A 27373-nucleotide genomic window follows, 5' to 3' on the forward strand; every position below is an offset into this window, starting at 1 on the left:
ATCTATCTATCTATCTATCTATCTATCTATCTATCTATCTATCTATCTATCTAATTATTTTTGAGGCCGTCTTCCTTATGTATCCCTGGCTGCCCTCACACTCACAGTGGTCCACTTGCCTCGACCTCCTGAGTCCTAGAATTAAAGATGTGCCACCACACCCAATCTAAAATATGTGAATATTAACAGTTTGTGGCTAAAAAGTCAAGCAACAAACCAGTTATCTTGTGCACAATTGGAAAATGAAATATTTAAGTATCATTTACAATAGCATGAATCTAATGATACTTAAAACATCTATATTTAAATCCACAAACTGCTCAGAAAAATTCAAAGAATGATTAAAGAATACTATATCATGTTCGTGCTTTGGAAAATTCATTTTTAAACCATTTATTCCCAAGTAGATCTAGAAATTAAGTATAATCACAATCTTGGGCATTTCTTTGTAAAAATAAACTGTAAAGTTTATATAGTGTTGAAATAAGTAAAATAACCAAGGCAATCAAGAAGAAAAATGAAGCATGCAAGAGCTTGCTACAAAGGCCACCACTGCTGCATTTCAGTCCAGAGAATCTTTTTTTAAAATTCTTTATTAATTATTTATTCACTTTGTATCCCCCCTGTGGTTCTCTCCCTCCTCCCGTCCCAACCCCCCCTTACCTCCCCCCTCTGCATGCATTCCCCTCCCCAAGTCCACTGATGGGGGAGGCCCTCCTCCCCTTCCTTCTGACCCTAGTCTACCAGGTCTAATCAGGAGTGGCTGCATTGTCTTCTTCTGTGGCCTGGTAAGGCTGCTCCCCCCTCAGGGGGAGGTGATCAAAGAGCAGGCCAATCAGTTCATGTCTGAGATGAGACAGTCCCTGTTCCCATTACTGTGGAACCCACTTGGACACTGAACTGCCATGGGCTACATCTGTGCAGGGGTCCTAGGTTATCTCCATGCATGGTCCTTGGTTGGAGTATCAGTCTCAGGAAAGACCCCTGTGCTCAGAATTTTTGGTTCTGTTGCTCTCCTTGTGGCGTTCCTGTCCTCTCCAGATCTTACTGTTCCCACTTCTTTCCTAAGATTCCCTGCACTCTGCCCAAAGTTTGGCCATAAGTCTCAGCATCTGCTTTGATAGTCTGCAGGGCAGAGCCTTTCAGAGGTCCTCTGTGTCAAGCTCCTGACTTGTTTCCTGTTTTCTCTGTCTTCTGATTTCCATCCTCTTTGCCTTTCTGGGTAGGGACTGAGCATTTTAGCAAGAGTCCTCCCTCTTGATTAGTTTCTTTAGGTGTATAGATTTTAGTAGGTTTATCCTATATTATATGTCTATTTGAGTGAGTATATACTATGTGTATCTTTCTGCTTCTGGGATAGCTCACTCAAGATGATCTTTTCCAGTTCCCGCCATTTACCTGCAAATTTCATGATTTCCTTATTTTTCATTGCTGAGTAATATTCCATTGTGTAGATGTACCACAATTCTGTATCCATTCCTCTGTTGTGGAACTTCTGGGTTGTTTCCAGGTTCTGGCTATTACAAATAAAGCTGCTACAAACATGGTTGAGCTAATGTCCTTATTGTGTACTTGAGCCTCTTTTAGGTATATGCCTAGGAGTGGTATACCTGAACAGAGCTAAACAGAGAATTCTCAATAGAGGAATATTGAACGGCAGAGAAACACTTAAAGAAATGTTCAACGTGCTTAGTTATCAGGGAAATGCAAATCAAAACGACCCTAATATTTCACCTTACACCCATCAGAATGGCTAAGATCAAAAACTCAAGTGACAACACATGCTGAAGAGGATGTGGAGAAAGGGGAACCCTCCTCCACTGCTGGTGGGAATGTAAATTTGTACAATCACTCTGGAAATCAATCTGGCGCTTCCTCAGACAGCTAGGAATTGCGCTTCCTCAAGATCCAGAGAATCTTTTGAGGGCACCGTTTCCGTTGATTGTCCCTCACTCAACACTGTAACATGGGTAAAAGGATTCACATACCTACAAGTGATGAAAGGTGAAAGTAAACATAGCTAGTTTTTTGTTTTTTTTTTTTTTTTAAAGCATGGAAGAAAACCATAGACTGTTGGGATAAATAAAAGTTTCTTAATAGGGCACAGAAAGTAGTAAGTATGAAAGGTATCATTGACAATTTGAACGTAAACTTTTTCTAAAAAGGTGGTTTTTTTTTTTTTTTGTAAAAAAGAAAATTAATTTATAATAGGGGTTGAGTAGATGAGTCAGTTGTTTAAGAGTACTGGGTGTCTTTCCAGAAAGGTTCTGGGTTCAATTCCCAGCACCGACCTGACAGTTCACAGTTGTCTGTTTCCCCAGTCCTGGGGGAATCCAATACCTTCTCAGGGCTTTTGTTAGCACCAAGTGTACACACGGTGCACAGATAGACATGCAGGCAAAGCACTCATACATACAAAAGTAAGTAAAAAATTTCAAAATGAAAAGAAAATTCTATGAGAGGTTGAGATGTGAATCTGTAATATGTTCATTTACAAAAGGGTTCATAGCCTGAATATTTAAAGAGCGCCTTGAAATTCATCTGAATCAGATTACTCAAAAACAAACTTTTTTTTAATTGAGCAAAACTAGAGCAAATACACACATGTGTACAAACAGCATACCAAAAAAATACAGATGGCTGACAGGATAAGAAAAGATATTAAACATTTTTAGATAACTACCAGGAAAATTAGAAACTTTTACAGTAAGACTTTAATATATTGTACCAGAATAGCTAAAACTTAAGTGACTGACTATAATGAATATTGGCAAGAATGTAGACCTGCTAGAACTCTCATGTTAAGCCGGTGGGTGTATAATTGGTAGAATAATTTTAGAAAAGTGGCAGGATATATTAAGGCTAAAATATGAATATTCCATGGCCTGGGTATTTATCGAGATTGAGTATGTACATCTACCAAAAGTGTGTTCAAGAAAGTTTGTTAATACTTCCAAACTGGAACCAATTGAAATTTTTATCAATAGAAAAATGGTTAAACTATGGCACATTTGTACACTGGGTGACAGTATAACAATGGAAAATTTACTATTATAATATTCAATAACATTGCTTCTACACATATATAAATGCTTAGAAAAACATCTGATGCAGAGGATATGTGCAAATCGTTTCTTTTATATAAATGAGGTGGATTGATGAATAGACATCCATGTTCCCCAGGCCACAAATAAGTAAGTTTACAGTTGTTAAGGTAGAGGAATGTAACTTGCCTGGTACATATGCCAGAGGAGTATGAGGAGGCCTTTGGCAATACTGTTCAGTATTGAAGGCTAAGGGAATGCGCACAACAGTGTTACTTCTGAAACACTTAACCTCGAGCTAGAAGTACCCCAAGTGACCCTCGGGCCACCAAGACCTAGTGGACTGGGTGAATATGATAAATGTAGTAGTTAGAAACTGAGAATAGTATGTGGTATGAGTAAATAACATGACCTCACAAGCATGTTGAGTAGAAGAAAACACCATTTGGAAAGGATACACTCTATTTTCAATTCGTGAAATCCAAATGTTGGTAGAACCATAACTTTGGAAATAAATTAGTTGGTTACCTTATTTCCAAAGGTTCAGATGTTGGAGGGAGGGTCATGATGAGAAGGAAAAGTATAGACACTATCCTGGCAGAGTTCCTGACCTGAGAGGTGGACAAACCGGCCTTTGCTTTGTGTACTTTCATAGAGCTTTACATTTGCATTCTGTGCTTTTTTTATATAAGCTTGTTATGCTTCAATAAACAGTTAGAAACATATTTAAGAGATTTGCAGCTGCTAAATTAGTTCCAACATGATTGGTATCTTTCTATTTTTAAAACCTGTCTATAAAAACTGAAAAAAAATGCCTTAGCTCATATAGCATTATACTCTGACTTTTCCATTAATTTAACAAAGTCCTAGTATTCACTTTTAGAAATGTTCTCTTTATATATTACAAAGTTAAATTTATTCTTTACTTAAATTTAGAAAGACATACTTTTAAACTAAGATATATTTGTGCTTTATCTTAGCATTCTAATCCTCTCCTTTTTTGCCTTTTTGTAGTGATTTATCAGTTGCAAACAGGCTTTTAATTATAAGCTGTGTTCTGAGTTTAACTCTGTATCTTCAGACCATGCTCTTCCTTTGTGGATGGCAGGCATATTCAGTAAAGTCTGCCTCCTTCCTTTTCTTGAGCTGCTTGCAATGATTGGGTTATTGGTTCCAGTTTCTGGTAGGCATTCATAACATTTCTGTTTGTCACATTGAGGATATAAGGTAGATTTGGGTTTCTTGCTTTTGCAGTTTCAGTACAAACCATATATTAATCTCTTCCCTGGTATTCACTGAAAATACTAAATTTTAAAAAGGGTCTAGTATCAACCACAGTTTTGCTCAAATAGGAAATTATGTATTAACATACTTGTTCATACTAATTTTCATTCATTCTTTTTCTTTTTCTTTTTCTTTTTTTTTTTTTTTAGAGAAAAGCTCTTCATGAAAACAAATTGAAGAGACTGCAGGAGAAAATGGAAGTCTTGGAGGCAAAGAAAGAAGAACTAGAAACAGAAAACCAGATGTTAAATAGGTAATATGTTAATATGTAACATACGCCCCTATTGTTATGTAGCACATCATTTCCGTGTATCTGTGTGTTTGTGCACCACATGAACAAAGGTTTCAGGCCCCCTGGAATTGGAGTTGCAGGCTTTTGTGGGCCGTGATGTGGGGGTGCTGGGAACTAAACCCTGGTCCTCTGGAAGAACAGCCAGTATGCTTCCCTGCTGAGCAGTCTCTTCAGCCCCAAGACTGTGTCTTATGTTTATTTTAAATTGTGTATTTATGGCCAGCACTCTGGCTTCAGAGACAAATAGATATCTGTGAGTTTGAGGTCAGCCTGGTCTATACAACAAGTTGCAGGGATCCCCCCACTCCCCGCAATTATTCCTTACAAATTTCTTTTTTACCTTTTATTTTTCATTCTGACTTAATATTCCTTCAAGCCAGAAGTTTCTATCACATATAAGGTATTTGTGGTATTAGGTGATAGTAATAAGAATGAACACTCACTGGCTTCAATACAGTAACTGGTTTTGTGAATAGGAATGGTGTGAGCTCTTGTTAAGGCACCAAAGTTCTGGCAGTGGCATGGTTCTGAACATTATGGTTACAAACTTTGAGTCTGGTGTTAGCTTATAATCACTGGCATTAGTGTCCTTTGAGCTCAGAAGGTTTAGGTTAGGTTGGTGGTAGTGACATCGATGACCCATTTGATTTAAGATGATAAAATCTTTTCGAACTGTTAATTAATGTTAGTCTTAGATCCTTAATGAAGAATTGGACTTTTCAGAAATGAAGATTGCCTGTTGTGCAGCAGTGTTCTCTGTTGTGTTCTGGTGTTCTTGGACAAAGTTCTCTAATGGACACTAAGTGTCCTATAGTTCAGTTCTGATACTGACACAGGATGAGGCTCAAACCTACAAGACCGCTTACACTTCAGACAGCAGTCATAAAGCCAAGGCTATGACCTCTGATCTGTAGGCTGTATATTGGATTTCCAGTGGCCCTGTGCTTCAGATCTATTAATTTGTTAGAGTTGCTTACAAAACTGAGGAAAATACCTTAGACTTACCAGTTATTTTAAAGAATACTGTGAAGGACACAGATGAACAGCCATTTGCATAGTTGTAAAGGAAATGTGTGGTTGAGGCAGTGTTCATGCCCTGTACTCCATCTTCTAGGCCTCCATGTATTTGACAAAGTTAAGAATTCCCTAAACCCTATTTTTTCCTGTGTATATGGGTATGTATGTATGTGAAAGACAGAGAGGGAGAGATCAGTGTAAGATGTCTTCCTCAGTCACTCTCCACCTTCGTTTTTGAGACATGGACTCTGGCACTCAATGATTCTGATTCTACTGGACTGTTTGTCGTGAGTCCTGTGGGTCCTGACTGAGGTTCCCATGTTTGCAGAGCCTCCTCCCAGCCCTTCCTTTTGGGTGTTATGGCAGCCTTATCCCATAAGTTGATTATAGTATTGGTCACTGATGATCAACTCCGCCTTCAGTTCCTCACCCTTTCCAGAGGAGAACAGGGATTGGACTGAAAGTTGTAACCTTGTAATCCTAGGTTGTTCTTCCTGATGACCTGTGAGATCCCTGGTCAGGAGTTTCCTTATTACATGTACAAGTGATGTTCTTCAACCCCAAGTGTCCAGGAGTCTTAGGAGTAGTATGCCAGGGAGCCAGAGGCCAAATACTATATTTATTGTGTCAAATTTATTCAAAGCTGTATTATATTGCATTGTATTGTTTCACGATTAGGTAAATTCAAATATAAAGAATCATGATTTTATGTTTGTCTATATTTCATGTAAGAAATGAGTCTTATAAGGCTTAATTCAACTTTAAGTTTTTATTTTTATAGTTTAGAGTCTCCTTTGATTTTCAGGATTCATAGAGAGTAGAAATGAAAATAAGAGTACCAAAATTTTTCCCAAGATACTTTTAATCTTTGGTTAATTGACAAATAAATCTATAAAAGTTGATAGCTTGCAGTGCTAATAATTACTTATTTTTAATATATAGGGTCAAGCGTGTGGCACATGCTTTCAGTCCTAGCACTCTGGAGGTGGAGGCAAGGAGATCTTTGTGAGAGCAGTGTCAGCCTGGTCTATCCAGGGCATTTTGGGCCAATCAAGACCACATAGTGAGAGTCTTTCTTAACCTCCCCCCCCCACACACATACAAAAAAGACCCATATATAGTAGCTGGCTATGGTTTCACACTGATCCCCACCTGAGGTAAAGGCACCCTGGCTGCAAAGTGAATCCACACCATCCAGCTCCAGGGGGTGGGGTGGGTGAGGTGATACAAAGGTCATTTTTCTGTTTATCTTTCTAGAAATAGAGATTTTTAGATAGGTGGATGTTACAATTTAAGAACCTTTCTCCCACTTAAAATTTCTATCTCGTCTTCATTATTAAAGAACAGGAATGCTTTTTCTTTTTAAGACAAAATGTCCCATTTGAAGAATATACAAGGCTTCAAAAGCGACTGAAGGACATACAGAGAAGACATAATGAATTTCGAAGTCTAATTTTGGTTCCTAACATGCCTCCAACAGCCTCGATCAACCCTGCTAACTTTCAGTCATCAGCCATAGTCCCTGGAGTAGAACCCTCCTTTCCCCCTCATATGCAGGTATGAGCATTTTAGGACAAAGACAGACATTTCTGTACATTGTTATGTTTTACCAGTTTAGAGGTTTTAAAGTTCATTTGATGAAAGGGCAGTTTTAACAACTTTTTTTTTTTTTTTACTATAGAAATTTTTTTTAGTAGATTTAAATGTACTCTGTTCTTTAGTGATGGTTCTGGGGGTAAGTTCTTATATTTGTTCATAGACAACATGATTAGGGAGCCTTTGACTAGCCTAGTTTTACAGCTTAATTATGTACAACTCTCAAAAACTTAGTAGTACAACACACTGCATCTTTTATATATTTTGTTTAATACTAGTAAAAAATGCCTTGAGAGAAGGCACCATTTTTATTCCCTGTTCATAGATGAAGAAACAGAGCAGTGTGGTAGTGTGCCTAAGGTCCTACCTGAATAAATGACCATTAAGCTCTTTTTAAACCTAAACTGTCCTATTCCAGAGCCTAGGCTCTGCTGTATCTGCCCCTGAGATGTGACTGTTTTATAGGCATAAGAGACTCCAGTCACTGCATAGACTCTTAGACCAGGTGTGGCTTTTAGTACATTTCCGTGACATGCCAGTGTTGTTGGAAAGCCGTCATCTATATGTACCTGTGCCCTGCCAGTAGCATTGACTAATTTGCTCCCTGTGAAATTTTACTTCTAGGGAGGAATAGACTGAGTTTTGCTTAAGAGTGAAGAGCCTCAGGCAGGAGAGAAGGGGGACTAGTTTTTAGACCACTAAAATGAATGTCATTTCTCTGCCACATTATTGATGGCTTCTGTAAGAGTAGCAGATGGCAGGGACTTTCCTAGTTTTTCTAGGTTTCTGTTGTGTCATTTTCAAGGAGGAACAGCATCAAAGAGAACTCTCTCTACTTCGAAAAAGACTTGAAGAACTAGAAACTACACAAAGAAAACAACTAGAGGAACTTGGATCTCCTGGGGAGTGATGCTAGAAGAAAGGCAAAGCCAAAAACTCAATAAAAGCATGAAGTTTAACACGTGGCATTGAGATGCTTTATTACTGTTTGCCAAAAATCCATGAGCTGCCTCAAGAAAAGGTACTGGCTATATGCTGCACTGCATGGGTTCCAGGACTTTAGGCTTATGTTAACAGACATGAAGTCTTTGGAGTTTCAGAGACACTTAGAATACGCATTGGCAGTCTTTTGACCATGCAAAAAATAAAAGGAACTAGTTAATTAAGGAATCAAGTTTGCAAATCATTAATTTTTATTTTGTTGATATTTTCTGGCATATATCCTTATTTCCTTGGTAATCATCTTTGAGATGTCTGGCATTAACAAGATCAGTAAGCATTTCTTTTATTATATACAGAAATTGTAAACCAAAAGTTTTAGAAAAGATGATTTAAAAGTATAAAAAACACTTAAAAGTTTCTAAATATGTGTTCATTGTAGAAATCTTAACCTTTTCTAAAACCTGTGCATTTAATTTATTAAATAACTTAATAAATATTTTTATATCTAGGCTGTTTGTGTTTACTTTCACTGATCATATGATATATACTAAACAGTTGATGATTTTGCTTCTTTTGACCCTGAGTTGAAAGTTGTAGAACATGAGGTCCAGTGACAGTCTCTGCAAAGAGCTGTTGGCATCATTTGAAGCAATGGGTCTTAGAGTGTTGCTGGTATTTAGTTTAGTTTCTCAGTGTTTAGGATCTAATCAAATAATTATGTTTTATTTACTTCATTTTTCATGTGCACTATTAGAAGCTTCCGTATGTGGAATGTTTTAGAGGAATTCCATGAGGATAATTTCATGTCAACAAAGCAAAGCTCAAGCTTATGTGGATTTCTCATTATATAGAAGTCTGCAGTCAGAAGCAAGTTGATCCTTGAAGACAGGGATGTAATTGAGCAGCCCTTGACATCATTTAGCAGAGAACTAAGCTTATGTAGTAGAGCTGCTCATTTATGTAGAGTATACAATGACATCTTGTTCTGAAAGTAATTTCCACAGAGCCACTTAGTCTAAGAAATGTATTAAAACTAGAAAAGACAAACAGTCCACAGTTGTTACATCAAAATGTTTATTTTTGGATATAGACATTTAAAACATTCATCTCCAAGAACAGCTTCAGTCAGGTATACAGTAAGAAATAGGCTTTAAATCCTAATACAGAAAAGGTAACACAAGTAATTTTTAAATGCTGCTTTAGACACTAGTGTTAGGAAAAAAAAAGTGTATAAATTAATTGTTTTGCACCAAAAATATGCAAAGAAACTTGAAAATAGATACTGTTTGTCATTTGCTTCTTTAGTTGTTGTTTAATATAGACCCAGTGACTGATTGTCTTCAGCACACATCTGATTTGGACATTCTCTGCATTTGGCTAATGTGATCCAAAGTGTGATCTAGATAGTGCTTTCCACTGGAGGATTGACAAACACACTACATACATTAGTGAATCTTCATACCACCTCAGTGAGGTAGGTTAGAAAGAGTATACAGAAATTGAGGCACAAAGAGGTAAGTGACTTGCCCAAGGTTCCCAACCCCTGGAAGAGGCGGTAAGGCTCCACGCAGGACTCCTGTCAGAGAGCTGGACAGGGACACCCTCAGGTAGCGTTTACTAATACTTTGCTAAAGCTGTGGCTCAACCTTTGAGTTTCGTGCTCCCCAGAGATGGGAAAGTCTGTTGGGCAAGCCTTCTACCCTTGGCTCTCAACTCTCCTCCAGCTTTTCTCTATGAACACCTTCCCCTCTTTGAAGACAGTAGCAGCTTTAAATGGGGGACCAGACCTCTCACCTTTCTACTTAGAAATTACTATTTGGTAGGAGTTTTGAGATGTGTCCATTGGACAGACAATAGTCACAAGGATTAGGATCGGGACTGTGCCTGTCCAGGTGGCATCTGAACTGCTGAGGTGTTACCTCTCTTACACCTTATTGGATATCAAGGAGCAAAAAGGATTGCATTTACCAAGACAAATTCACGTTTCATCCTACATGGTCCATACAGTGCTGGTAAATGGTTTTAAGGAATATGTGCTCAATGTTTTATTTGCTGATTGAAGGAAAATTCCTTCCTAAATTGGGGTAAAAGGTGCCTGCCACAAGGTAAGTGAGAGAGCTGTCAGATTACACTTTTTACTTCTGTTTAATAGAAGGAAACACAGTGGTATTAAAATTGGTCATGAGCAGCAAAAATTTGGGAATAAAAAAATCAGCAATAAAAAATACTACATTATAACTGGATAGGAAATTCCTTGAAAAAAAAAAAAGAGGCACGAATAAAATGAGCATTTTTAAATCTTTCTCCTGTAAGGAATACTTTCAAAAAGTACATAGTAAGACTAAGATACCAAGTTGTACTAATATTTTCCAGGCCTTGGGCCTCAAATATATATTTATATATAATACTCCAATGTGAACAACAATTTGATGAAATGTAAAATGTATCTTTTATTTTAATCACACACAAGTATTTATAACCACAGGGTTCACCAGAAATCTAAAGCAAGGAGACACTAGCATAGAAATGTCAGATTACAGGAGTGACTTACACACCCACGCACAGTTCTGATCAAACAGAAGTAAAATCATGAACTCCTTTTTTAGTAATACCCAACATGTCCACTACCAGATACATGAAAATAAGGGAACACACTAGGACAGAGTCTGGAAAAAACGCTGTTGCATTTCAGTGAAACCCACCCACTCTCCTTGCTTTAGAGCTGCTTGGATGAAATGGAGGTGAGCTGATGAGCGCAGCTGGCAACCACTGAAAAACACGAGCCCTTTCAACAATGTTGCAACACTGTTAGTTTTTGGTTTTAAACACACACACTCACGAACGCTAAGTGTAGACACTACCAAATTCTGCCTTCAGCCTTTCCAGGAACTACTGGGGAAAGTGAACGACAGCTGCAGATCCTCAGGGTTGCCCTAACGCCCTCCACCTTGTTTCCAAATGACTCATTTCACATTTTGAGCATTATTAGTATCCCCTCTCCTGCAGAAGTACAGTGTAGTCACACGTGCTACATAGCTGTAGTTTCCCAACAAAACCACTTAGATATCATTGTGCTTAAGTGGAGACTGTAGTTACAATACTGACACTTGCTTACTGGCCCTGTATTCTCTGTAAACAAGGAGGCTGTTTGCAACAACCACTTCAGCTCTATTTACAGAAAGGTTCCCACGGTATACCCACAGGCACAGTGGTTGATTGATAGACTTTCTAAAAGCTGTGCGTGTGCCTTGGTCTCTTAAAAGACAGTGCTCAAAGTGGAACCCATGTGCAAACTTAAGAAATTTTACGACAAAGAGTAGCTCAAGCAGCCATTTTGCTCCCAAGCTGTCTGAAGAACTTTGTCAAATAAAGCCAGGCCCCAGGGTGCTTACATCCACTTGCATTTCTTCTTTTCATCAAATAAGACTTTTACATGCAAGAGTTGTTTCTGAGCTTCTTCCAGCCCTCGTTCTCTTTCTAGTTTATTTAGAATCTGTTGACAATTAGAACAGTTATTTTACATGTTAGAATTTCAGCATTACAATTCACAGTTCTGGTGGGCTTGCTCTTTCTTTCTTTTTTTTCATTCCTGATGCTGTGAGTGGTATGAAACAGATGCTAGCATTTTCTTCGATCATTTCCGTACTCACTTTGCAAGTTGTTTTGCTAAGTCATTATCACAGGATCAACAACACTTGGGCTTGAAATAGAAGCCCGCAAGAAATACCAACTATTTGCTTACAAATATGGGACCAGACTTCCAAGGCCCTGCTTTATGCATTACGTCACAGCCATTCCAAGCACAGCAAGCATCCCTGGGCAGCCAGCATGCAGGCAGGTATTCCTCAAATGCAGCAGGCAAGGGCATCCTGATCAGAGATGAATTCTTCCATCTCTTCCCCCCGCCCTCCCCTCCCAGGCAGTGTACTCCCTCCTCTCCCCTCCCCCAGTGCTTCCCTTCTCACCCCTGGCCCCTGGAGAGGATGCTTATCATGTTTAAGGAACTCATTGCCTCTACCCTACCTTGGCTCTTCACTTGATCTTCAAGTAGCAAATGGAATTGGTGAGCTATTCTCACCATTGACATGGATAGCCTTTCCCAGCATGACTGAGTGGGGGGGAATCAGGGAAGGGGGAATTAACATATATTTGGAAACAACGAATCCAGAGTAAGGAGAACTAATCATAAAGGAGAATGGTAGTTGCTACTAATGGTTGTAAAAAGCCTGAATAAGAACACTGTTTATTGACAGTTGCTTAAATTAGAAGTATATTATGATTTCATATAACCATGGAAAACAATCTAGGTGATTTAACAGGCTTAGTTTTCATTTTTAGCAGACCACAATCAAACATAAACTGGCCTTATTTTATAGGGCCATAATTTACTAATCAAAGTTTTCTTGAGTCATTGTGGCTTTAGGCCCCATGAACTCAAATGTAAATTCAGGCTGGTCCAAAGGTGGGCATCATGACATACTACAAGAGGAGGGGCAGCCATGTGCAGAGTCTGGCTCGGGGCCTCCCTTTCTGCCTATTCAGGATGAAAGACTCTATATACCCAAGTCCTTGTGGTGGGCTTGAGGGTCAAACAGATGGCAAATTAAAAAAAGAAAGAAAGAAAAGAAACCCTTACCTCATCAAAATACTTCACGATGTATTTGTAGATTTCTGTCAAGGCCACTTCTTCATTAAATTCATTTTCATGTTTCTAAAAGAAAGGCTTGTTTGAGAGGCTCTGAAATGACTGCTTTTAAGTAACAAATTATAAGCTTATTTCTGCTTTCTCTCATACCTTAGATTCCTGAGTTAAGAATTCTTCCATTTCTAAAGATGACAATGGAGGCAAATCCCTGATTGCTTTGTAATAAGATTTTACTTCCTCTTTGTAGGTTGGTATATCCTTGGCATAGAGAAGTTTATTAGTTGGTGCTTCCTGAAAAACAGCAACAGCCACAAGAAGCATAAAAAGTCATGGGGGGGTGTAACAGTGCAGTGTAAGTGAACTTCCAGCAGCATTACTCCCTGCTAGCGAGGCTCCACGCAGGAGGCCTCAGAGGTGTGGGCTGAGTGACTGACTGCCATCCACACAGCTCTGGTGAGTCACTGTCCTTTCCAGGCAGAGTAAATGCTCATATATTCAGCCTTTCTCTCAGAAAAGAACTAAAATTATTATTTTTGCATGACTTTGAGTTACGGTAACAATGGCACTTATTTCAGTCACAGTTCATTACTAATGGTTGTTAAAAAGCCTGAATTAAAACATTGCTCTCATCCTCACCCACCAGTGAATTTTGGCATTTATAAAAGACTTGATTGTAGATCTGATTGAGGCCTTTATAAAACTGTAAAACTGGTAAGTTACTGGCAGTGGCAGATTTTCTAGACTGTCCCTTTACTTTATTAGATTATAAAGATCTAGTTTCTCAAGGAAGCGTATGTCACCAGTATGGGTAACTCGGATGTCTGATTTTGCAAAGATTCTTTGGCAATTTGAATGGCGTTACGTAAGTATAATAGTGATAATATGTAAGCACCTAAATGAAGATTTTAAGAAAATTTCACAAAATTTCTAAAAATCTCAGTGAAGATAGGCAAAGTAATTAGACTAATGTCCCAGGATGTTTTACAAGCATCTAGTGGCTGATTCAACGGCTTGGAGAGTCATTCTGAAGGCTGCATACGCTGAGATATTCCTGAGAAGTGTCTGTTGGGTTTTAAGTGAACCTTGTAAGTTGCATGATGGTTCATTCATTTAGCATTTATTTATCCAAGATTCACTGGGAGGCATCAAACGTACAGCGATGAACGTGACTGGTGCCTGCCTTTGAAAAGCTTACAGTCTTGGGAAGAGAAATTCACATTGCCTGACTGTGATGTGAAGAGTCACTGACAGATTGCAGGGAAGGACTAAATGGTTGGACAGATGGAATCCTGTTACTTTGTGTTAACAAGACCTGTGGCCTCTCTGGACCTCAGATTTCTCATGTCTAAAATGGGAATCAGAGTACCTGAGGGATTAACTGAACCATGCTAAGAAACTAGTAAGTGATTTTTTAAAAAGCTACGTTTACTATGAACAAACACATTTTTAAGTGTCTTCATGGTGTAGGAGGTACGCTGGGGAAATTCTGACATAGTTAAACACATTAGCCTCTCCTACAATTCTTCACATACATCAAGAAATTATGGAATGAAACACTGGCAGATGACTGAATAGGATTTACTAACAGGACTGAGGCCAGTCGGGAAGGCCGATAACACAGCAAAGATGCCAGTTGTAGGAAGAAATGTACTAAGACAGTGAAAAGAGTGAGTTCAGGGGGTTGGGTGGCAGCAGGGCCATGTGGTGTAGGTTAGGTGCAGTTGCTATCAGTAGGGAGGGAGTGAAGAGACGAGTACTAAGGGACGGGGAAGTTTTAGAGAAAGAAGTGAAGGCAGGTTTTTGTAGAAAGATGGTAACAGTTGAAATTACAATGAGGGTTGGGGCATCTGAGGTACTTATCAAACATCAGTGTCTGAAAGTGATTTTCAGGTATGTATCAGAAAGCAAAGCTGGGCCTTACCTTCCCCAGTTGCTGTTCTGTGAGAGAAAAGGCATCCATGAAAGCTTGGGCAATCACTGATAAACAGCTGTCTATGTGTGGAGTCTTCTTAATGTCAAAGACAAACTGAGGGTTCTTCAGGATGTTTACCCAGAAGCGAAGAGGAAGGCTGTTTGAAGGGAAAACAATCTCTTCTCAGGCAGGACTTAACATAGCCAGTGGTCTGCTCACCAATTGGTAAATGAGTGTGTATGACCTTGTTATTGAAGTACGTAAGCCTGCTTAGCCAAACTAACAAATGCAGCAGGTAGCAGCATCACTCAGAACCAGAAAGGGTTAATCCAACAGTGAGTGAAGGGCAGGTGAGAGAAGTCAGGAAGTGGTCTTGGACAAGATTGTTCTCCAAATCTGGGTTATGTAAGGTGATGTCACGAATGAGAACTTTTCACTCAAATCTGTTGTGCCTGACCTCTTCCAGCCCTTCAGTGTGGCACTCAGTCCAAGCTCCTGACATCTCGCCTGGATTATTTGCGCCCCCAGATCTGACCCTTCTAATAGAATCAGATCTTGCCACTCCTCTCTTTAACTGTGTGTTCCTCAATCAGGGTCTCCTCTTCTGCCACTTTTCAGCTCATTCATTTCATCTCCACTGGGCACTTTGCTGTCTTTCACTCATCCCATTTCAAGATTTTGCTGTGTGGGCTGTCTTAATGTTTTCCTGTCCCATGTAGTCTCAGGGTTATGTCCTTTCCTCATCTAATGGGGTACAAACTCGCCTTTGTCAACCCTGACATGATACTCTTATCTTCTTCTACCTTCTCTATGGTACACATCACCTTCTGCTGTGCTTCAGTGGATGCATTCCATTCCCTGTCTCTACCTACTAGAGTGCAAACTTTGTAAGGACAAAGTTGGTGTGTTTCACTCATTCTTGTACGACTGTGTCCAGCAATATGGCACCATGTAGACAGTTAAAGAAATACTGGAATATGAACTTGAGAATTATTCAAAGTCCTCCCCATATCTCTGTTCCAACTTTGGTCTAGCCTACTATTTCTACCGCCTAGTTCCTGGGATTCTCAATGGCTTGGTCTTGTGGTGTACACCCAGCTGGGTGTAGGAGTAGCAGGGCCTAGGCGTATGAGGCTAACACGGAGGGCAGGAGTGAACCAGAGCAGAGGATATTAAACCAGGTCAAGGGGAAAAATTGACTAAGAGCTATGGAACTTCACTTCTACTACTTGCTAGCTCTTGGTAAGGTTTGCGCCCACATGAGACATTCGATTGCATCATGACTGACTGGGTCTTCCTCAGCTGAGGTGCAAAGCATCTCAAATAGAGGCAATAAGCTATAGTCCTCTTCTCAGGAGATACTAAATGTGGATATCCTGCTTCTTAAGGTAAGTGCTAAAATAACATTAAAACTCTTGGGTAATTCTAATGGCATTTACTACTACAAATGATAAAAGCATGACCCATGTAGAATCTGAGTAGACACAACTTGAAAATTGTAAAGCAGTTATTGTAGGCACAATAATAGGTTAAACCATAAAACACTAATTTCTCATTCTTTGCTAGTCTAGTATTCTAGACAAGTTCTTTTTGTGAATTAAAGATAACAGAATTTTGTTATTTTATCATCTAGAATAGAATTGAAACCCTGAGATTCTGATACAGTAACTGCGTATTTAATATTCTGCCCTAGGTTCTTGAAAACAGTCAATAATCACCTACATTCCCACCTGTTTGTTTTCCAAATATGTACAACATCAGGATCTGTGATCTTTTTGTTTTCAGCTTGGGCATCCAAAAAGTCAAAGAAGTATTTTATAGCAAATGGGGCCCTGCTGTTAGGCAAACTCCAAATGCTTCTGAAGAGTTTCTCAAGCACAGAGTGAATGGCCACCTGGAAGACAGAATGGGAGACTGAAATACATGGTGGTAATTTGGAAAAAAGAATGGAAAAGCCAGCTCCAAGTTCAGGGAATGTGATACGCCAACCAGAGAAAAGTATCAAGTAACGCCAATGGGGGATGGGGCAAGGGTCCTGACAGTCTTCACATTTAGATATGGTACATAAACTTGCTGATAACAACAATGTTTAGCCAGCAGGGAGATGTGTGGATGTGTGTGTGTGTGTGTGTGTGTGTGTGTGTGTGTGTGTGTGTGAAAAGCTACTGATGTTCTGCTTCTGTTATGTGCAGCCTGGAAAAACTTGAGTGACAATGCTTTGCTGCTAGATCTTTTTCTCATTGCATGTATTTCGTTCTTAGGATTTAAATATGGGCTTCCCAAGGCAGTAAAAAAAGAAGACAGGGTTGTCTGGGCAAACTGAGAAATCAAGAAATTCAGGCAACTCCCTTGCCTACCACACAGATCTACTCGGGTCTAAGCAGATTTGCTGAAGAAGCCTGCCCAGCAAAGTAACAAGGCCAGGAGGACAGTGACAATTACTAGTGGAGCAAAAATCCAGAGACTTCTGTTAATCCACTAACAATTAGATGCAGTAACATTTGCTCCTGGCTTGGTATTCCACTGACGTCCACATCTGATACTTTTATAAGAGAACAGAATTCTTAATTTCAAAATGAAAAAAAAAAAAAAAAGCAGTAAGATTTACTAGATTAATTGTATGGATTTCCTCCTCACTTTATTTGCAATTCAAGGGAATTTTATTGCTTTTCTGTAATAGCAAGTAAACAAAAAGGAATAATTATGTTATCAACCTAAGAAATAATAGGGGAATGGTGGATAAAGAAGCAGGAACAACACTAAACAGCCTGATTGAAGATGTTACAGTAGAAATTTGTAAAGTGCTGTTCTCTTTCCAGTTTATATATATATAAACCAAAAGGGGTTTTAGGATGTGTCTACAATCTTAACTTTCATTTTGCTTTGCTAGAAGGCACAAGGGATTTGTAACATTTTCACACTTGAGCGGAAATTAAGTTGAACACATCATATACCCCCAAGGTAGCCATGAAAGAATTCCTAGAACAGTTAAGTGTACCTTGGTCGACAGCAGCTTTGTTAGATACATTTCTTTTACTTTGAACTTGTGTTTCCCTCGATGTCTCTTTCCTTGCACAACTTGGAATGCTTCTGAATCTGGTAAAATCTAAAAAGACCATAGAGGCATTAGCTAAGGAAACTGTATGCTACAGAAGACTTGCGGTTCAGTGGACAGCACAAGACAGTTCAAACTCACCAAATGACAGTGGTCATCCGAGTATTCCACATCTGAACACCGGAGAAAGGAGAGAGAGATTGAGAAAAAGCCCATTAAAAAACAACCACGGACTAATTGGCCTCAACAAAAGCCCCATTTGTGCTTGAAAGCCAACAGCTCTTCTATTATTATACACGAGTTCTTCACTGCTACACTTTTTTCCCTTTGCTGCACCTGAACAGTGTTAGAAGGGCCTAGGGACTGCAGGTTCCCTGTCCCTGGAAGTGTTAGAGCAGAGGCTAAGTGGCTGCTTAACTGGGGACAGGGAGGAGAGTCTCTAGCCTGTCACTCAACAGATAGTCCTGGAGCACCCCGGTGTGCCAAGCCTACAGCCAGAATTAAGCCAGCCTTGTTCCTGCTGCTCCTAATTGCCCAATTACTTAATTTCAATGAGGGAGAACTATGTAAAAAAGGTGTCAGTCTGAGTCTAGGAGATTTCTTTGAAGAAGGGCTATTACAGATGACCCTAAATAAATGATTAGCCAGGTACATGCGGAGGGAGGGGAGGCTCCAGGATAGGAGGACCCAGAAGGAATTTGGATCCTTTTAAGAAAGGACAATGCAAGCAAACTGAAAGTGGCACTAATAAGGGGGGTGCTTGAGAGGAAGAGAAGAAAATAGAGGGTAAAACAGATGAAGGCCCTGAAAATTGAGTGGGATTAGACTGTCTACAAATGCTACTCAAATTTAAAAATTAAAGCTGTTAAGGGGAAGGGAAAATAGTCCATTAAAACCAACCATAGGCTAGCTAGTAAGAGAAGTCTGTGGTATTAAAACTAACCATAGGCTAGTTAGTACGATGGTATGATGGTCCATCCTAAAGCACAGGTGATGGGTTAGCCTCAAAGGAAAAGAAGTCAGAATTACATGAAGGACAAGGCAAAAACTCTGCCTAGCCCTGCAGTAGGAGCTGTGTATGATTAGAGCTTCGGGAGAGAAGGAGCCCTCTGGAGAACAGTGTTAAATGCTTGAGAAATTAGTGGGCTTCATCAAGATCCCCGCTGAAGTTCATCAATTCATCCAATGAGTGCCTTTCTCCTGTGGCTGCCTGCCTCAATAAGAGTTGGGTCATCCAGGGTTGGGACTACCACAGAGAGGCAAGGGGTGAGTTTCAGTAGGATAGAAATCAAATTAGTGGTTCTCAGCCACTGGACAGGGAGAGGACAAGCATTTACTCCATGAAGAGATCAAGCCTAAGCTCCAGCTGCTCACCTCAAGCAGACTGCTCATCTAAAGGCCTAATCTGAGTCTTAAAAGCCATAGCTCTCTACTTGCCCACAATGATAGCACCTTTCTTGTACCACACTGACAGCCACTCTGCAGGATAGCCCAGTGTCCTGATGGAAGGTGGGAAACGTCAAAGGGATGTGGTTCCAGAGAGTAGATGCTGAGTCTAACTAAGGTCGCCTGTTGAACTCAGGCATCACAATGCCCTGACCAAAGTGTATTTGCAAGGAGACTGCTGGAGACAGGCCCCTGCCTAGGGCTAAGGACAAAGCAAGAACAGGACCAGTGGATTCTCTCAAGGCATTATCAGTGTTTTCCTGTCCACAGCTGCAGGAAGACAGAAGACCAGCTTGCTAACTTTCCTGTCAAACTCCTCCCTGTCTGCTGTCTGGGAAGTCTACAATTTTATCTTGGAAATTCTGTATGGATTGTCTTGCTTGCTCAGTCTAGGGCAGTTCAGTTATCTGCTAGCTTCCTGCTCTGTTTGCAGGGCAGTCTCTTCTGTAGGTGCTCATCCTACTGAGGACTTGGAAAACAGCTACAAGAGCTGCCCTGGGTTCAGAGCTGTGAGAGATGGCAACTTCCTTTGTTCTGGGTCTTCTATATCAACATGGTGACAGTTTCCTTCCCTTCTTGCAGAACCCATGTTCTTAGGAATAGAAACAGATCGAAGTGACTTTTCATGGCTTCCAGAGAATTACACAGCAACAACTCAATCATATCTCCCTGACAGTATGTCTAGGAGAAGCAAAAAAGCAATACTTCATAAAGCTTGGTGGGAACAAAAGGTTAACAATATTATATTGGTTACCTGAAGTAAAATTTGCTATCTTCTTAAAGACTTTTATAGTGGATCCATTTGATATCTGAAAACAAAGATTAAAAAAAAAAGTGAGTTTTCAAAATATAATGGATTTCTCAACTTCAACCCAGGAATTATAGATAGATCTTATGTTTTCTCACTTATTAAATATTTATCAAGGACTGCTACTTTGTGTGCAGCCTGGGGCTAGCTGGGTGACCAGCAGGGCACTGTCTGCCCTCAAGAAAGAGCTAGAGGGGATGAAAGCTGCCTCTAGGAGAGAGGAGGACTAAGCCATCTTAGTCCAGGCCCCTGCCTAACAGGTCAAAAAAGGGCTGGGTCCCTCCCCACCACCAAGTCAGCTTTCTACTTGTTACCAGTTCAGTACTTGTGTACCGTCCAAATATATATGCTGGATCATCTTAATTTGATGGTATGAAGAGGTGGGGCCCTTGGGAAGCAATTAAACCTGAGAGAAGCCCTCAGAAGCGGGATCAGTGCCTTTCTGAGAAGACAGCCTGACCCAGCCCACCTCACCTTCCTTTCTCCCCCCTCCACTAGCATACAAAGACACAATGAGAGGACAGCCCTCTGAATCAGGGAGAGGCTGTGACACCAGCTTTGGATCTAGTGGTACATGACCTTGGCTTCTAGGCACCAGAGCTGGGAGAAATAAGTAGTAGTTGTTTGAGCCCCCAAGTAGATGCATTCTGTCACAGCATCTGAATTGGCTGAGACAGTAGGAAATGCAGCATGCTGAGACAGGTTTCCTCAAACTGGTATCTACAACTGTACCCAATGATGGGACAAGAGTGTCTAGGTCTATAATCAAGAGCACAGATCCTCATGGATCACAATAAGTTATAAAACGTTAAAAACTGACAACTAGTGCTACATGCCATGGAGTAAATCTCAGTCTTTCCAACATGAAAGTACTCATTGTATGATCTGAGTTCTCACAGTCAAAACTCTGACATCAGATATTATAGAAGAAGTGATTAGGAGAAGCCAGAAGGGGCTTCTGCACCTTGATCTACTGCCAGACACAGGATGTGCTCACCAGGTAATACCTCTTCTAGCACACATGATTTTTCTCTTTTCTGTATGGAATAATTTCTAGAACAGTTAGTTACAGAAATTGCATATACTTTTAAACAAAACCCTCCAAGTATACCATTCTGGAGAGTGCTTAGCATGCACTACTGTCTTAGGGCTCCTGTTGCTATGATAGAACACCACGACCAATAGCAACTTGGGAAGGAAAGGGCTTCTTTATACTTCCATATGACAGCCTATTGTCTAGGGAACCTGAGGCCGGAAGTGAAGTAGAAACCATGGGGAGTGCTGCTTGCTGGCTGGCTCCCATAGATTGCTCAGCCTGCCTTCTCATGTTGTCCAGGACCAGCAGCCTAGGATGGCCCCACCCACAGTGAGCTGGGCCCTCCCACATAAATCATCAATCAAGAAAATGCTCTACAAGCCAGTTGTGGTGGCACATGCCTGTAATCCCAGCACTTGAGGTAGAGGTAGCCTGGTCTATATAGCAAGTCCTAAGACATACATAGCTACATAGTGAGACCCTGTGTCGGGGGCGGGGGGAAAGCAGGGAGAAAAAGAAAAAAAAAAAAAAAAAGAAAAGAAAATGCCCTACAGTCTTGCCATTCTGATGGGGAGCATATTTTCAGTTGAGGTTCACTTTTCCAAAATGACTCTAGCTAGTGTCAAGGGGACATAAAACTGGCCAGGACAACTATTCCATGTGTAGCCATGGACATTTCTGTAAACAGGCTTTTGTGTCAATGGGCTGTAACTACACCTGCACTGTTTTGTGAAACATTGTAAGGCCCTGAGAACTGCTGCCCGTCTGTCCGACTTTTTTCACAGGCAGCAGCCTCCTGTCCTCACTGAGGCAGTCCCCTCTGACTTGCCTCACTGACTAGTTTTCCCTGTTCTTGAGATTCAGGCAAATGGATTTATACAGTATGTACAAGTATGTTTGAATTTTTTTTACTGTTTGCTTTTTAGGATCAGTATAAGGTCCGTGGTGTTAATTTGTTGATATAAACTGTACCCGTCAGTAGTACATCCCTTTTCATGACTGCGTAATAGCCCATTGTATGAATGTACTACAAAAACTGCCATATGGTAAAGGAAATGTTAACATATGCAACGTTGCAGATTAACTTTAAAACATGGTAGCTGAAGCAGGCTAGTCACAAGATCACATGTATGATCTCATTTATAGAAAATCCTCAAAACAGGCCAATTTATATGGACAGCTAGTGGTCTTTTTAAAATGGGAATTATAGAGAAGACTGAACAGGTGATGAAATATTCTAAAATCAGATTGTGATGGTGCACAACTCTGTAATTATATACTGAAAATCAGTGAATCCAACATTTTAAACAGGTAAGTTTTGTTGGTTTGGGTGGTGTTTTTTATTGTTGTTTTTGCTTTTTACCCTGGTGTTGGGGACTGAACCCAGGGCTTTGTGTTTGTTGGTCAAGTTTTCTATCACCAAGCTACATTTCTCACTCAAGCATGTGAGTTTTGAGGAACATAAACTGTAACTAAGTATAGTTATGTCAAAAATCACTTCAGGTTTTAAATATACAGGCTGATGAAAACGCTTTCACTGTGCAGTCATGCTAGTGTGTGGCCTCCTCTAGAGATGAAGTCCAGCCTTACTTTGTGGCTTTTGCAACCAAGGATCCCTAGGCCAAATGACCCTCCAGGGTCTTTCTTACATAACCAAGTGGGTCCTTGGAAATGACCAGAGCAGAAGTCACCTTCAGGCAGAGGAAAGCACAGATGCTAAGGTGAAAAGAGCAGGCAGGGGTTCTTAAGAATAAATGGTTCGGAAGAAGGGGGCTTGTTGTCCATGGCATAAGACAAAGGATGGTAGAGAGGAGGCAAGTCAGGGCCTGAAGAGCAACTGTCACTATCCTATCAGCAAAGTGACTTTCCCTTTCACTTTAAAGCTCTAATACAAATTTGGAGCTGGCCTTCCCTGGTTTGGGAAAAAAAAAAGAGAGAGAATCTTAGAACTGCTGTCTGGCTTGCTGCACATTGGTTATCAAAATGTACAGGCCTCCCTGCTAAGCACCACAGGTTTAAACACAGTTTCCTTCAGGTGACGGCCATGGAGGAAAAGCCAGCTCTCCAGAGGCCTCAGGCACAGCTGTCCAGCCAGCTGTGTCCAGCCAACCATTAACGTTTAGGCTAGAGGCCTCCCACTACTAATGTTTAGGACATCTTGTGGGAAGAGGGGGAATCTGGGTAGAGCTAGCCTGACCATCAGGCCTCAAAGCAACTCCAGGAAGTGTTCTTAATTCTTGCTGAGCTCTTGGGCTGCTGTTATTACCAAGCATCCTCTTTTTTTCCCTTGAACCATTCACTGTTTTCTGACTGATTTTTCAGTTCTCCTCCATATTTGATGCAATTAAAATAAATGCCCTTTGCAAGCATCCCCTTAGCAGCACTCAGACTCCACACTTAGGTGTGAACATAGTTACAAAATTCTTCCCCACCACGAGCTTGGTGTGTGATTCTAAGCCAATAAATATCCTTTTATAAAAGAAAGCTGGTGATTCATTCTGGGTAATTGTCAAAGAATGAATCCCAAATGGATCCTGTTGAGTGTTGAGCCAATACTCTGCTACTGTCAGACACTTTGTTTTGCCAAAAGCAAGCACCCTTCCTCTATAATCACAAATACCACGAATGGGCCTTCTGATAAGGAATGCTGCCAAAAGTTCAAATGTCTTTTCAAGAGCTGGCAACGCTTGGCTGCTGGCACTGTGCTCAGGCATTAAGATAGTGTAGACGTGGCTTGTACCAAGGAGATTTTACTCTGAAATTATCTTCCAAGAGCTGGTGTAAGAGCATTTTATTAGGGGATGAGTTGGATGTGTGTGAGCATATTTCTAACTTTCACAGCTGCTCTAGGGCTGGAACATTTCGACCCCATGTGACACTTTAACACTATTATAAGGACAGAAAAATAATTTGCAGATGTTTGGGGGAAAGCAGAAGGTTTCCGCTTTCTATTCTCAAGTCAGCTGCTGCCAAGTTAAGGACAGAAACGCCTTTTTGAAAAGCACCATGGGTTTCAAAGGGTTAAGTACCCATTGGCTGTTTGTTCCATCCCAGGAGCTCTAACCACTTCCCAGAGTGCCACATCCATCCTCTTGTCCTCCTGTGAGGCAAGGAACATTGTCTGGGCCCTGACTTTAGGGATGAAAACCAAATTAAATCAAGGGGAGATTAATGTTGCTAGATATATCTCTACAGGAGGAACGGGTCTCCAGCCCAGAGCAGAATAAGTGCACATGGCAATTTCAAATGAAATCCTCCCGTGACGCCAGCCTAGAATGTGACAGAAGTAAGTATAGACTTTCTCATCATCAGAATTAGAGGTTGTGGCCACACAGGGATGAAATGGACCCATGATAACAATTTAAAGCCATGCCTGGGATGTAGCTCAGCTTTTAGAGTGCTTGCCTAGCATTCATGAAACCCTGAGTTTGACGCCAGCACTGCATGAGCTAGGCGTGATGGTGCATACCTATAATCCCAGCACTCAGCAAGGAGAAGCAGGAGGATCAACAGTTCAGCTGCTACATATGGAGTTAGAAGCCAGCTTAGGCTACCTAAGACCTTGTCTAAGCAAAAACTAATCAACTCACTTCTAAAATAAATCTGCATAAATGTGAGATATCTTGGTGGCAAGATGTTATCTTTATGTCATAGATTAGAGATTATACCATAAAGAGAGATTTTTCTAGAGATAAAATATAAATATACTTAATCATATAAAATGTTATTTTGGGGCTTTCTTAGTGGTTAGAGCACTTGCTGCTCTTCCAGAGGACCCACGTTTGGTTTCCAATACCCACTAGTTGATTCACAATCACTTACTTCTCCAGGGGATCTAAAACCTGTCTCTGGCCTCTGAAGGCACACATGTGCACCTACATAAACATAAGTAATAAAAACAAATATTCATAAAATATTACTTGTATAAGTAAAAATGATCAGCTATTGGCAAATTCATAGGCTCAGTTTTTTGAAATTCATGGAATTATACCTACAACGAGTTTTATGGAAAATGATGAATGTGCTCTGAATTTGATCCTTTTTCCTTATTTAAAGAAAATAATCTAAAAGCACAGTAAGTAATACAAATTATTCCAGGGAAGCCTTCCCTGGACTGTCATTCCTCAGCACCTCTGTGAAAGGCTGTTCACTGAACCTGTGTCTTGTCCCATGGCCATAAGATTCATCACAGGCTTTCAAGCGATGTTAACCTTTCCTGTCGGCATCTGATAATACTAGCCACCAGACTATTTCCTAGATCAGGCTCAGCTCTCTAGCCAGGAAGCCTGAGGTTAGGAGCATGGACTAAAACCCCAACTCAGAAACAGCTTTATTCTGCTGGCCTTTAGCAGAACAGAATTTGGGAGAGAAATTCTTTTACCAGCTGATGACCTTGGGGCATCCAGAGTAGCTAAATGAGTATGGCCAAGTTTCTTACTCTCTCCCAGCCTTGCATGTAAATGACAGTCTCAATTGATGGTGTAGTAAAGGACCAAAGGAGCTGCTGTTGGCAAAGTCCCTAGGACAGTATGTGGCACAGAAGCAGCCTCTCTGTTGGTTAACTAAACCAACACCTAAAGGCGTCCTTTGAGGTAGTCCAATCTATTAGGAGCAGAGATGAAACCTGACCAGAAGGACCACTGATCTTGCCTTACAGCTCATCTGAAGTATTTCCGAAGGCTATAAATGTCCTCCAGTTGGCTGACTTGGTGTCAGCCGTGACCACTTCTGCACTAGCACACAGTGTTCTTCCACCACTTAGTGGCTTTTCATCTTTTCTCCTGCCTCAAAGCTCACAGCTCGGAACAAGACGTGTGATCTAGAGAGAAAACTTCCTGCCCCGCTAAACACCTGTCTTGCAGCCCCCATGACACCCCATGGCAGGGTGTGATAATGTGGCCTAGCAAAAGGTCATGGGTGAGCCGAAGGAGAGGCGAAGGAAGCCTAGACTGCAAGCATGCCTCCAGTCTTCCCTGATGGGACCCTCTTCATAGCAAACAGCCTCAGCCAGAGAGGGGAGTGTCTGTGAGGATTTAATTATAGAAAGAGGCTGCTGGTTGCATGTGCTTATACATTGTCTCAAGTAACCCTTTTCCTGAGCAAGATGGACACTATAGCAGAAAGGTGCTGTCCTCTGTGTGCCTCTGATGGGATAATAGGAGAAATAACACATCTGGCCCCAAAGCATCAGGCTATGGCGAGCATTAATGGAGCCAGCACTGTGGACAAGGCTGGGTGCTGCCTGCCGCTGCCGCTGCCATAGAACGCAGCTGTCAAAAAGCAGTTGGATTAGAAGCCAGGCCGTAGGCTGATGGAGGATCACCATTAGCTTGGAGCTCTGGGGACAGCATCCAACCCTACATTCCGTACTCTCTGACCCCTCTAGTACCTCCAGAGCCCAGCAGAAACATATTTCCCCCTATGTCCCCCATCACAAAACAAGGTGGGAGAAGCTGGGCCTCACTCTCCAGCAGCAGAGACTCTGTTTAGACAGGAGGAGGGACTGACCGTCACTGACGATTAACTTCAAAGCCTAACTAATTTGGACTAATTGGGGGGAGGTTAAGTCTGAATCACTTAGAACTCTGAATTAGATCCTATTTTTAAATGAAATATAGGTTTTTTTTTCTTTCAAGCACATACAGTGACTCAAACTAGAGTGCTTTAGTAAATGAATAAGAGTGATAATTAGCAACTTGTCTTTTTGGAGAAAAAAAAGCAAGTACTTGAAAATGGTTTTCTTTAACGAAAGGGCAAAAGGAAACGTCAGCCCAGCCCTCTTGAATTATCCCAAATTTCAAATCTGTAGAGGTGCTATTAAAATCAAGTGCAGACTCAGGCTGTTAAAGGCTGGGTAGATGCTTTGCTTCAGCTTAGTCCCTGTGAAGGCAGGCTTTTGGACTGGTCCAGATTTAGGGAGCATGGCCGGCTGACCTCCCTGGATTCCTTCAAGCTCTGCATTTACTTGCCTTGCAGCTTATCTTTTTAAACATAAGCGGAATCCGTTAAGCTCTCATGTCCTAGTCTTGTCATTTATTACCACCAGGCAGCAACACTGGGGTATGAGGCCAATAAATCATCAGGACGGGAAGTGACTACAGGCTGGATTAATTTCATTATCATCCTTAAGCAGATAGGTGTCTAGCACGCTGATGTCTCCAGGAAGAGTGATGTTCCATCTCTCCTGACAGGCCGTCCGTGCCTTGCAGAGAGCTGTGTGCTTGTTTTCTCTGCTGGAAAATGACCTGTCCTGCCTATCCCTATTATAAGTGGGCACCCTCCTCCTCAGGGTCTGA

At 40.9% G+C, this 27373-nt stretch overlaps 2 protein-coding genes across 3 annotated transcripts in view; one reads left to right on the forward strand and one right to left on the reverse strand.

Annotated features, from left to right (window-relative positions):
• Window positions 1-8635, forward strand: part of Cep83 (centrosomal protein 83) — a 106515-nt gene extending 97880 nt beyond the window's left edge. For both annotated transcript variants that reach the window (XM_055627918.1, XM_055627917.1), the window contains 3 exons: window positions 4478-4581; window positions 7005-7194; window positions 8039-8635. In XM_055627918.1, the coding sequence (XP_055483893.1) occupies window positions 4478-4581; window positions 7005-7194; window positions 8039-8143 (399 nt within the window). In that variant the 3' untranslated portion in view covers window positions 8144-8635. The remainder of the gene's footprint in view (window positions 1-4477; window positions 4582-7004; window positions 7195-8038) is intronic.
• A 597-nt stretch (window positions 8636-9232) lies between these two features.
• Window positions 9233-27373, reverse strand: part of Plxnc1 (plexin C1) — a 149798-nt gene continuing 131657 nt past the window's right edge. Inside the window, exons 24-31 of the mRNA XM_055627954.1 lie at window positions 19988-20042; window positions 17929-17960; window positions 17731-17838; window positions 16463-16626; window positions 14742-14889; window positions 12971-13111; window positions 12812-12886; window positions 9233-11668 (exon numbers count right to left, since the gene is read on the reverse strand). Coding sequence (XP_055483929.1) covers window positions 11564-11668; window positions 12812-12886; window positions 12971-13111; window positions 14742-14889; window positions 16463-16626; window positions 17731-17838; window positions 17929-17960; window positions 19988-20042 — 828 coding nt within the window. The 3' untranslated portion in view covers window positions 9233-11563. The remainder of the gene's footprint in view (window positions 11669-12811; window positions 12887-12970; window positions 13112-14741; window positions 14890-16462; window positions 16627-17730; window positions 17839-17928; window positions 17961-19987; window positions 20043-27373) is intronic.

This window comes from Psammomys obesus, unplaced genomic scaffold, assembly GCF_907164565.1.
Source record: "Psammomys obesus unplaced genomic scaffold, mPsaObe1.curated_primary_1811, whole genome shotgun sequence".
Taxonomy (NCBI): Eukaryota; Metazoa; Chordata; class Mammalia; order Rodentia; family Muridae; genus Psammomys; species Psammomys obesus.